At 45.3% G+C, this 13,004-nt stretch overlaps 1 protein-coding gene across 1 annotated transcript in view; it reads right to left on the bottom strand.

Moving 5' to 3' along the window:
- got1 (glutamic-oxaloacetic transaminase 1, soluble) overlaps positions 1 to 13,004 on the bottom strand; it is a 78,950-nt gene that overhangs the window by 54,571 nt on the left and 11,375 nt on the right. The window contains exons 2-4 of the mRNA XM_085994279.1: positions 8,340 to 8,521; positions 6,856 to 6,979; positions 3,427 to 3,539 (exon numbers count right to left, since the gene is read on the bottom strand). Of these exons, the coding sequence (XP_085850405.1) occupies positions 3,427 to 3,539; positions 6,856 to 6,979; positions 8,340 to 8,521 (419 nt within the window). The remainder of the gene's footprint in view (positions 1 to 3,426; positions 3,540 to 6,855; positions 6,980 to 8,339; positions 8,522 to 13,004) is intronic.

The raw sequence follows: 13,004 nt of genomic DNA, 5'->3' as shown, positions 1-13,004 counted from the left end.
CTTTCTATATTGGGACGCCCAAAACTACGCACAGGACTCCAACTGTATCCTCACCATTGCCATGTACAAATGTATCCCTTGGCTCTTGTACTCGATGGCCCTACTTATAAAACCTAAAATGCTACGGGAATGTTTACGGCTTTAGCTACCAGTACTCTATCGGCACTCACGCTTTCAAGAAGTTAAGTATTTCAGACTGTAGCTCTCACTGTTCATCCCCCCACTTCAGTATCTTCCCATTTAAGTCTTTTACAGCCTGCCTCACTGTTTGCCAAACCTCCTTTTGTGTCATCAGGAAATCTCAAAATTGTGATCTCTTATTCCAGCATCATTTGTAAAAACTGACAAAAGATTTACTGAACACCCATCTCTGCCGTACCTTCATCTTCCACAACTAGATTTTCCCCCTTCATCCCGCGTGGTCCTACCCGTTCCTTGACATTCCTATAGAAGCTCCATTTCATTTTATACTACTATCTGCTAGCTCTTTTCATATCACAATATGATCGAATTCTTCATTAAGATGGAGAATGAAGTAGTTGAATCAGAGACTAGGGTCCTCAATTTAAATAAAGGAAACTACAGGAAACTTTGTGCTATCCGGAAGTTGAATGTCCGGCAACTTTGATCTAATGGCAGAAATCAGCCGCCGTTTTGGTTAGGTTTTTTTTCTGCTTTTCACAGGCAGGCTCTAGAAAGCGTCTTTGTCACTTAGCAACAGCTTCAGAGACACTTCCAAGCCACAGGCCGAGTGCTTACAAGCTGTTGCTGAGCAACAGTGTTTGTGGTCAGATACGGCAATGAAAAGCTCCTATCTGATAACATTGACCCTGGTCTATCCGGAGCTTTTAAAAAAAACGGCAGTAGCTCGGTCCCATGGGTGCCGGATAGCACAAAGTTTCCTGTACGATGGTCTGAGGAGCGAGTTGGGTAGGATTGATGGGGAATGGCACTCAAAGGGTTGACGGTGGAAAGGCAATGGCAAACATTCAAAGACCGAATGGATGAACTACAGAAGTTGTTCATCCCAGTTTGGCATAAAAATAAAACAAAAAAGGTGACTCAACCGTGGCTAACAAGGGAAATTAGGGATAGCATAAGATCCAAAGAGAGGACATATAAATTGGCCAGAAAAAGCAATAAACCTGAGGATTGGGAGCAGTTTAGGATTCAACAAAGGAATTAATTAAGAAAGGGAAAATAGAATGAGAGTAAGCTTGCAGGGAACATAAAAACTGACTGTAAAAACTTTTATAGATATGTGAGAAGAGAAAAAGATTGGTGAAGTCAAGTGTAGGTCCCTTGCAGTTTAGAATCAGGGGAATTTATAATGGGGAACAAAGAAATGGCAGACCAACTAAATACATATTTTGGTTCAGTCTTCACAAAGGAGGACACAAATAACCTCCCAGAGATGCCAGGGAACATAGGGTCTGATGAAAGGGTGGAACTGAAAGAAATCAGTATTTGTAGGGAAATGGTGTTAGGAAAATTGATGGGACTGAAGGCCGATAAATCCCCAGGGCCTGATAATCTACATCCCAGGGTACGTAAGGAAGTGGCCCTAGAAATAGTAGATGCATTGCTGGTCATCTTCCAGAACTCGATAGACTCTGGAACAGTACCCATGGATTGGAGGGTAGCTAATGTTACCCCACTATTCAAAAAAGGTGGTAGAGAAAAAGCGGGGAATTATAGACCGGTAAGCCTGACATTGGTAGTGGGGAAAATGCTAGAGTCCATTATAAAAGATGTAATAGCAGAGCACTTGGAAAGCAGTGACAGGATCGGACAAAGTCAACATGGATTTACAAAAGGTAAATCATGCTCGACTAATCTACTGGAATTTTTTGAGGATGTAACTGGTAAAATAGATAAGGGAGAACCAGTGGATGTGGTGTATTTGGACTTCAGAAGGCTTTCGATAAGGTCCCACATAAGAGATTAGCGTGCAAAATTAAGGCACATGGGATTGGGGGCAAGGTATTGACTTGGATAGAGAACTGGTTGGCGGACAGAAAGCAAAGAGTTGGAATAAACGGGTCGTTTTCCGAGTGGCAGGCAGTGACTAGTGGGGTACCGCAAGGATCGGTCCTTGGACCCCAGCTGTTCACAATATATATTAATGATCTGGACGAGGGAATTGGATGTAATATCTCCAAATTTGCAGACGACACAAAGCTGGGTGGGAGGGTATGCTGTGAGGAGGATGTCGTGAAACTCCAGTACGATTTGGACAGGTTGGGTGATTGTAGTGCATTTGCCATGTTTCTGCCCAATGTGCAAAAACAGGAAGGCAGATTATTATTTGACTGGCAATAGATTGGGAGAAGGGGAAGTGCAAAGAGATCTGGGTGTTCTTGTGCACCAGTCGCTGAAGGTAAGCATGCAGGTGCAGCAGGCGATTAAGAAGGCAAATGGTATGTTGGCCTTCGTAGCAAGAGGGTTCGAGTACAGGAACAAGGATATCTTGCTACAGTTGTACAAGGCCTTGGTGAGACCGCACCTTGAGTATTGTGTGCAGTTTTGGTCGCCTTACCTGAGGAAGGACGTTCTTGCCATGGAAGGAGTGCAGCGAAGATTCATCAGGCTGATACCTGGGATGGCAGGAATGACGTATGAGGAGAGATTGTGTCGATTGGTCTTATACTCACTGGAGTTTAGAAGATTGAGAGGGGATCTCATCGAAACCTATAAAATTCTGTCAGGCCTGGACAGACTAGATGCAGGAAGGATGTTTCTGATGGCTGGGGAGTCCAGAACCAGGGGTCATAGTCTAAGGATAAGGGGTAAGCCATTTAGGACTGAAATGAGGAGGAATTTCTTCACCCAGAGAGTGGTGAACCTGTGGAATTCTCTGCCACAGAGGGCGGTGGAGGCCAGTTCATTAAATATATTCAAGAAAGAGTTGGATATATTTCTTACGGCTAAAGGGATCAAGGGATATGGGGAGAAGGCAGGGACAGGGTTCTGAATTTGGATGATCAGCCATGATCTCATTGAATGGTGGAGCAGGCTCGAGGGGCCGAATGGCCTACTCCTGCTCCTATCTTCTATGTTTCTATATTTCCTTTTAGCCCTTCGAGCCTTTCAACTCCCCACTGTACTTTCTATATTCCTCATGATTTTCTTGATTATTGTTGAGCCTAGTTTTATCGTGTGCATCCCCTTTTAGTTTTAATCTCTTGATTTATCCACAGAACGAGGGGGGGCGAGAATAAGAACAGCGGTTTTATCACAGAAAGATGTACCAAGAAGGCAATTGCACGCGGGCTGCTGGGGCAGACCGCACCCGGGCCCACAAGCACAGCCTTCACTAGAGGTTTTGCCATAAACCCGGCACGTGAAAGATCAAAAAGAGTCAAGTTTTACGCAGAGCAAATTTGGATAAATGGCTGAAATAAAAAGTGCATGAACGAAGCATACCTCCATATCGTCCAGAAGTCCTTGTAGATCGAGGCCACGCTTGGCTGGGTCCCAGTAATGATAGCTGCGAATGTTGGTGAACCCGGCAGCAGTGAGCACTCCATTGTGGTTTTCTGTGAACAAAATGTTACCGCTGTAATTAAGCACTGGTATTCAAACCTTAAAGCTTCTGCGTGTGAAGATGTTACAAGACAACTCCTCTAAGACGGGGAATGAAGAGTAGTGGGTGTTACCATCTGGTATGTGAAGTACTTGCTTTGCTTTCCCTGGCACCCACTCTCATTTTACTTGCTCGGTTTTGTCTACTTTATCGACCTCTCTCCTCTACAGATGGAGAGTCACCTTCTAGCTAATGAGGCAGAGTTTAACCCACACTGCCTAGTAAATGTGAAAGTGCTCCATTAGCACTGTTACAAAGGGATTTCTCTCTCACTGAGAAAGGTGGGGTAAGCTCTGTCTCCATCAATACAAAAAAAGGATCTCTTTTCAATCGTAACAATACTGGGGGTTCTGCACCATTGTATCGAGGCGGTGAGCTGGGCTGGATGTGTTTAAAAAGCGGAGTGCCAATTCTGAACTGATCATCAATCGCTTGCTGAATAGGATACAGTAGTGGTTATGGTACTGGACTAGTTACCCAGAGGGTGTGGCTTCAAATTCCACCGTAATCTGATCATTTGTGGGCTGGCACCAGAAAAGGTGACCACAAAAGCTGCCGGATTGTTGCAACAATTCAGCTGGTTCACCAGTGTGTGCAACCTTTCACCCTGACCTCCTCTGGCCTGCTAGTGGCTGTAGCCCCAGACACAAACTGTGCTTCTTAATGCCCTCTGCAGTTTGAAGAGTACAAATCACTGCACGCCAGCTTCGTGGGGCAACTAGAAAGGTGTAAATGTCGTCCCGCCAGCACCCCAGAATTAAAAAAAATACAAAGGGGTGAAAAAACCCAAGCATGTTAGCGAGAGGGAGTGCCTGACAGCCGAGGAGAGGCATTACAGCATTCGTTGCATTTAATTCAGTAAGGCAGCAATAAAAAGGATTACTGGGATATTCTTGCGTAAATTAACAGAAGTTTAATCCAAAGCTTAACTGGGCAAAAAGTAGAAAGATGAAGTGTAATCTACTGAATTGCAAATATAATCCTAATTAGAAAAGAAAGCTATACTTACTCTTAGTTAGTCCCTGCTGCTTATGCTTGGAAACAGTTAGAAGCAGGGGAGGAGGAGATTTTGCTCAGAATTCCCCCTATCGTGATAGAAATCTCCTTTTATAATATTTAGGGTCTAGAGACAATTCTGGAGATTATACTTCACCCTCACTGGCAAAGATCTTTCAATTAGGCGACACAATGGCCTGGAGAACGTAACAATAAAGGATTGGGAGTTTAGAATTGTTCGAGATTATCATAACCCCAAGTGATACAATAATGTGATAGGCACTCGCTGAATAACATGGCTCAATTTAATGTGTGGCTAGAGAATTTCCCAGGATTTATGTCTGCACTGGCAAAACAAATGACAACATTTAATTTTTTTTATTCATTCCTGGGATGTGGGCGTTGCTGGCATTTATTGCCCATCCCTAATTGCGCTCGAAAAAGGTGGTGGAGAACTGCCTTCTTGACCCCGCTGAAGTCGCAATTCACAGAATACAGGTACCACTAAAATTGGGTGAATATCCTCTTACTACGGTTCCTTCCTTCCCCTTTTACTCCCCTGCAGGTGTTGACTCTTTGTGGGTATAGTTCCATACGGTTCAAGCAGTCATTAATCACAATGGGCCTTGACAGTGAGCGTCAACAGGCTAGTTTGGCCATTGGAATTTGGGGGGGGGGGGGGGGGGGGGGGGGTGGTGGTGGCGGCAGTCACAGCCAATCTCAATTGTACTTTCATCCCATGTCCACACACTTGCATTGGATAACGATCAGGAGCAGGAACATTGGCCGATTTTCCCCTCTAACCTAGGACTGCTCATGCAGATTGTAGCACTCCTGCCACTGCATTAACTAGGATCAATCAACTCAGGACAGACCAGGGATCAAAACAGACCTTACTGGTCGATTTGGCTCATTTGATACAACCTGTGAATAGGTATTTTTAGCCAATCAAAGAGGGTTAACCTGTTTTTTTCTACAGCAAGTGCCACCCTCCTTTCCCTGGTTCTCTTGGTGTACACACCACCTACTGTTGAAAGGGCTGAACAGGGATGTCTGTTCCCAGGCCTCCGTCAATGCCCACGCTTGGACCACTCTCTAGGAGTCATATCCAAGAGTAATAGATTCTACCTCCACGGTGAGGAACCACTTGTTCCCCATTCAGCAATCTCCTCACAACAGTGCGGCTGAGATGGGGAGGAGCAGTACAAATCAAACCTGCTGACAACATTTTGAACTCCATGTCTCGGTACCCCAATATACTTTGCCACAAAGCCATCCAATCAATTAGTTTTCAGCCTAATCAATTCCATAGATATACAGCACAGAAACAGAGCCTTCGGCCCAACCAGTCCATGCTGGCGTTAATGCTCCACACGAGCCTCCTCCCATCTTTCCTCATCTAAATCTATCAGCATAACCCTCTACTCCCTTCTCCCTCATATGCTTGTCCAGCCTCCCCTTAAATGCATCTATACTTTTTGCTTCAACCACAATTCCATGATTCCACAACTGGGAAGACAATTTGGTAACAATTAAGGCCACAACATAAAGGTTTATTATAGTTTGTGCCCTCATAACCTACAATAAGAAATATCAAACCGACCCGGAATCCCACAGTAAGTTACTGCGTAATGTGAAAAAACCATGTTCCCAACAACCAGTTACTGAAATATTAATGATGCCACGACTTGCTAATGTTAAAGGCATGAATCAGAAACTGGAGTGGGCTAGCACGTTGTTCTTCCATCTTTGGGACTAGATTCAGGGGGGAGGGGGGAGAAACATCACACTGATGCGTTAGATAATGTTTTGAAGTTGGTCTTAATACACATTGCTGGGTCAGAGTCAAAGTAGATTTATTCTGCAGCTAGCTGACCTAGGAGTGCCTGAAGCTGACAAGAGTGGAAGTATCGGGATCACTCACCTTGATACGCATAAACAATCACAAAAAAAAAAGTAACTAAACAAGTAGTTAGGGCTTTTATCTTCTTCAATTAAAGCTCTCTTGTCCCACATTTGCATTTTTCTTTCACTTCACGAGTTACATAGCAACCAAACCCTGCCAAGTGTTCTTGAATCACGAGTTGCTGTGTTCCATTTACAGAATGCCTTAAGACAGCAAATGCAAGCCAATGTCACATCAGCCCATTTGCCTTTTAGCTCAAACCTCCAAGATAACTTACTGTCATCAGCAAAAGGCAACTGGTAGAACTGAACTCTTGCGTTACATTCCTTAAAAAAACGCCTCAAAATTTCAAAGGACAAGCACGTACCCCAAGTAGGTGCAGAAACATATACTGGCGTGGACGCGTTGTTGGTTCCATTGTACCAAAGGTGTAGAAAATCAGCACCAATGCGAAGGGCACCAGTTCCTCCTAAGCACTGCACGCCACCAACCTGTCACAGGAAAGTCACAGATCAATCTCAGATACAAAATAGACCAACAGTAAAAAAAAGTGAAGTGTATGTGGGTAGACGTCATCATTGAGGTTTGAAACAAGAAAAAACAGCTTTTTAGTTTTACTATAAACAAGTAGATGAATTCTTCCCCACTATTAGTTCCAGTGTCTGTCTATATTTTTCTTTTGCAAAGCAATCAGCTGAGCATGTTAAGATGCCAGCACTCAACACAACCTTAGAATCTCACACTAATACAATAGCAACTTCACGCTGTACCAACTAGCTCAACTGGGGAGGACATACAAAAACTGAAAACTGTAGAATAGATGTAATGCCATGCACGTCCCCCAATTCAAGACACATTTTAAACTGGGTCTTGCTTTAATGAAAATGTAGGATTTAAATTATATAAATTTACCACCTTCTTCACAGGGCTATTAAATTAATCATTGCTGTAATTTCATTGATGGTTTGGTAGAGCCCCATACATCATTAAAAACATCTCAAATATTCACGTCTCAACCAGTGTGTCTTTTTGTAGATGGTTTTTTGTTACAACTTTGAAATTGGATTATCCAATTGTGCGCGCTCTCCCTCATTCTTTCAAAACAGCTCAATGTCATGTCAAAATTGTACTGGTGCATATTTTCCTCCATTTGCTAATTTTAGCTAACTTTTGGGTGTAACTATAAAAGCGGTTTTGCTGCTTTTGTCCAAAATTCAGAGCGTCAATGTGCAGGTGTGGGCTTGGCTGCCTGCAGACTGGCACTCCCAAGTTTTGAAGGAACTGGTTATCAGCAATGTTCCCTGTAATTTTTTGGGGGGCTGCGCGGCCCATTCAAAATTCCATGCATGCGTGGTTTTTTTTATTTAAAAGCCGGTTCACCAGCTGCACGGGACTCTAGAGCGCCGACCAGCATAAAGGGAACATTGGTTACCAGGTGTATAACATAGTGGGGTCTTATTTAATGTTGCCTTACCCACTTAGCTCTGGCAACGTTATCAGATCAGTGTAAAATCTGTTACTAGAGGTGCAGAAAGTCAGCATTGATGCAAAGAACAGCAGTTCCACTTAAACGATGCACGAGTTCTGCAGCACAGATATAACCCTGTGCATGCTCATTAATTTGAGCCACATTTGAAATTGGATCTTGTTTAAATGAACGTATTGGGATGAAAATAAATCACATCTGCACCTCCAAACAGACCTATTAAGTTAATCACTGCTGTAATTTTACTGATGGTTTGGTACAACCCCTTGCACCACCAAAAACATCTCAAATATTCCATTATATACTTACGCCACTTCCCAATGCATGTGTTTAAAAGTTCAGATCTACACAGTTGGGAGACTTACCCTGTTGTCTGCAATGGCAGGACAGTCCTTTCCAAGAGCTATTTCACAAGTACTCTTGGTGAATTCTGGAAGGCCCAGAATGGGTATGTATTCATGATTAAGACTGGCGTCATTAGCAATCTGTTGTTCCACCTTCTTCACTACAGGCAAGACCCAGGGTTTAGCTTCATCAGTACGATAAGCTGCAAAGGGCAAGCGGGAGGAAAGGCGAGCAAATGAACAAACTTATTATGGAACACAGCTAAAGGATATGGCAGCACAAATGCACTGCAACTGCCTGTTGTACATGCCTGTCAATTCAAGACACATTTTAAATGGAACTGGGTTAAAAGGAATGTTTAAAGACGTAACGTAATCACACATCTATCTTGGGAACAGGGTTAATGTTTAAAGTCACATCTGTTGCAATCTGAGCATAATGTAACTTTTGAAGAGAGGCCGAGCTGTGAGGCTGTAAACTGCAAGTCAAATGTGCTCCGGGTGCTCCGGTTTCCTCCCACAGTCCAAAGATGTGCGGGTTAGGTTGATTGGCTATGATAAAAATTGACCCTTAGTGTTAGGGGGATTAAATACGTGGGGTTACGGGGATAGGGTGGGATATGTGTTGGTGTAGGGGTTACGGGGATCGGGTGGGATATGTGTCGGTGCAGGCTCGATGGGCCGAAATGGCCTCTATCTGCACTGTGGGGTTTCTGTGATTCTGTGAAAAGAAAGGAAACCATAAAATCATTAGAAAGATAGAACTTGGCATTTCACAATCTTTTCACAGCCAACTAAAGCTCCAAATAACTTTTGTGCAGGAGTGTGCAGTTACACTGAACAAGTATTGGGAAATTATCACAGATTAGCACTGCTCACTAAAAGATTGGACACTACAGCTCCATCATGTATGGGCTGAGATAGGAGTAGAATGGCCCAGAATTTGCGGTCGGGGCGACAGCAAACCGGCAGCATTCGCTGTCATTCCGCCTTTGAAACGGACGGCAACTTTGGGATTTGGCACAAGGAAACAGGCACTGCGGATAGAGGATCATTTCCACAACAACTCGGACCCCCGGCGCATGTGGCAAGGCATCCAGTCCATCACTGACTACAAGAGTAAAAACACCAGCCCCCCCGGTCAGCGATGCCTCCCTTCCGGAGGAGCTTAACAACTTCTACGCTCGCTTTGACAGGGACAACAGGGAGCCGGCTACAAAAGCCTTGCCACCCCCGGAAGACCAGGTGCTCACTCCGTCGACCTCCGACGTAAGGGGTGTTCTACGCGGAGTGAACACACGAAAGGCTGCTGGACCGGATAGCATCCCTGGACGGGTACTCAAGGAATGTGCTGATCAGCTGGCTGATGTCTTCACCGCCATCTTCAATCTGTCATTGGCCCAGGCAGTAGTCCCTACATGCTTCAAGACCGCTACCATTATTCCTGTGCCAAAACAAACGGCTGTGACGTGTCTGAACGACTATCGACCTGTCGCACTCACACCCATCATAATGAAGTGTTTCGAGAGACTGGTCCTGGCTCACATCAAAGCCAGTGTTCCCGCCTCTCTTGACCAACACCAGTTTGCCTATCGTGCAAACAGATCAACGGAGGATGCAATCACAACTGCTCTACACTCTGCACTGAATCACTTAGATGGTAAAGAGACCTACATCAGAATGCTGTTCATAGACTACAGCTCAGCATTCAACACTATCGTCCCCAACAAGCTGGCCACCAAACTCCACACTCTTGGCCTGAACACTTCCCTCTGCAACTGGACCCTGGACTTCCTAACAAACAGACCCCAGTCTGTCAAATTAGGTAACCACACCTCCCCCCCCGATCCTGAACACGGGGGCCCCACAAGGATGTGCGCTGAGCCCCCTCCTCTACTCCTTCTTCACCCACGACTGTGTGGCTGTTCATGGTTCCAACACCATCATCAAGTTTGCGGATGATACCACGGTGGTAGGCCAGATCACCAACAACGATGAGTCAGCCTACAGGGAAGAGGTCCAGCATCTCGTGAAGTGGTGCGCCGATAACAACCTGGCCCTCAACATCAAGAAAACCAAAGAAATCATTGTGGACTTCAGGAAGTCTAAAGGCGGAAGTCACACCCCCATCCACATCCATGGGGCTGTGGTGGAAAGCTTTAAGTTCCTCGGAGTCCACATCACAGAAGACCTCTCCTGGTCCCTCAATACCTCCTCTCTGGTGAAGAAGGCCCAGCAGCGCCTATATTTCCTAAGGAGGCTGAAGGGATGTAACCTGTCACCCCTGATCCTCTCTAACTTTTACCGCTGCACAATAGAGAGTATCCTGACGAACTGTATCACAGTATGGTATGGCAGCTGTAGCTACTATGACCGGAAAGCCCTGCAGCGGGTAGTCAAAACTGCCCAACGCATTACCGGCACCCGGCTACCGACCATAGAGCACATATACCAGAAACGCTGTTTACGGAGGTCACGGACCATCATCAAAGACCCTACCCACCCCAGCCACAGTCTGTTCGCCCTCCTGCCATCTGGGAGACGCTACAGATGCATTCGCACCCAAACGACCAGATTTAGGAACAGCTTCTTTCCCAGGGCTGTCATCCTACTGAACTCCACAAATAAACTCTAAAGCCTGCACATCTGCCAATGCACTTTATTATGTTTATGTTAATGTATTACAAGCCAAATGAATGTTGAATGTTTAAATGTCTTAATCTAAATGTACACTCTCGGGAGCCGCAAGCCTACATTTTGTTGTACTGCACTTGTGCACTAACAATGACAATAAAGTTGATTGTGGTTATGGTTATGCGCAGGTGGAAATCCTGAAGTTGCAGTCTGTCATTGACAGCTCCGACACAAGCTGCGCTGTGCTCCCCCCCCCCCCCACACAGAGCAATCTGTGTAATCAGTCAAATCAGGGAAGCTTTCGAAAACTTCAGCTCTTCCGCAGCGCGTACGCTGTTAAATACCCCATTAAGTTAGACCCAAAGGGATTAAGTGTAACTGGGGTTTTAACAGCGTTATTACTGCTAAACAAACGTTAAGGGCCTGGAAAGTTAATTTTAATTTTGTGCAGTATGAAATGTCTATTTTAATAAAAATTAAAATGAAGAAACTTTTCAAAAAATGTTTTTACTTTTTTTTTATATAAAGTTTGTCCATCTTTATTTCAGGTTTGCCTTTTCTCCATGTGAGCGCCCCAATCTTTCTTTTGCTCTCTCTAACATTTTTTAAAGAGTTAGAATTTCAAGAGCTTACTCACTCACTTCCTTGTTTGCTGTTTGTGAGAATTTGGCCGTTTGATTGGCTGCTTAGACAGCCCGTTGACATCACAGCAGTTCGCACAAGGGGATCCCCACTCTCCTACGTTGATTTGAATTGAAGGTGGGAAAACCCAAAGTTCTTGACACCGGAATCGCGAGATCCTCGTGCGATGCGTTCGTCGGCGCCAGCAGCGAACGCCTTCGCTTAGCCGCTGACCGCAAATTCCGGGCCACTGTTAGCTAAATAGTGATTTTCCACAGAACGTGGAACGATGCATGCGCATCATAAATTGGAATTGTACCGAGATTTAAACACTTAGATAATTCATGGAGATCAACATGATCTCAGTAGTTAATAAAACACCGAATAGCACCCAAATGGGTAAATTAATTGCGCGCTATGCGATTTAGTCCAACAAAACAGGAGGGTCCCCAGTTTGATCTCCTTCTGTTCTGAGCCAGTCGGTGTACGCCAGTCACTCCGGCCAGAATTGGCCTTGGCTGCAATTCTCTCATTCTGTAGGATCATAATTTTAAGGATGGTCATTTGGGGAATGCAGCCAACATGCACGGACACATACCCTATTGTAGGTCTGCATCTTCAAGTGGAGGGAAGAAAAACGAAATAATGATCCCCCTGCAATGCAAGTCTGGGATAAGTAAACATTAGGGCGTTTTGGCTGGAATAGGAAACTGACTGCAGGTGGATTTTTCTGTACGTAGACTACCCTTTATCCGGACTTCCGAAAACCGAAACCCTCTAAAAACCGAAGGTTTTTTCGTTCAGCGTAAGTCGTGCGTACGAACGAAAAAACCTTCGGTTTTTATAGAGGGTTCCAGTTTTGGAAGTTCGGATAAAGGGTAAGTCGTGCGCACGACCCCCCGCCGACCCCGACCCCGCCAGCCCCGACAACCGCCGACCCCCCCGCGGACCCCGCCGGCCCCGACAACCGCCGACCCCCCCGCGGACCCCGCCGGCCCCGACAACCGCCGACCCCCCCGCGGACCCCGCCGGCCCCGACCCCCCGTACCCCGCCGGCCCCGACCCCGACTGACTTACGCTGAGCGTCAGCGTAAGTCGTGCGCACGACCCCCCCGCCGACCCACCTTCCGAAATCCGAAATTCTCCTTTATCCGAAACTCGGCTGGTCCCGAGGTTTTCGGATAAAGGATAGTCTACCTGTATTAAGAATCCGATTTTAATATTTATAAGCAACTAATAAATTACCCAAAAAAACAACAGAAAACGCTGGAAAAACTCAGCAGGCCAGGCAACATCCCCGGAGAGAGAAATAGAGTCAACGTTTCAGGTCGAAACCCTTTGTCAAGACATCGTAATAAATTACCCAGTCAGTTGATGAATATCATTTAAAAAAAAGATGGGGCTGGAATTCAGAGACTTCTGAAACTCAGT

This window comes from Somniosus microcephalus, chromosome 8 (genome assembly GCF_052327205.1).
Source record: "Somniosus microcephalus isolate GS21.2 chromosome 8, FLI_Smic_1.0, whole genome shotgun sequence".
NCBI classification, from domain to species: domain Eukaryota; kingdom Metazoa; phylum Chordata; class Chondrichthyes; order Squaliformes; family Somniosidae; genus Somniosus; species Somniosus microcephalus.
The sequence above is the reverse complement of the archived record's forward strand: the minus strand, read 5'-3'. Positions and strand labels throughout refer to the sequence as shown.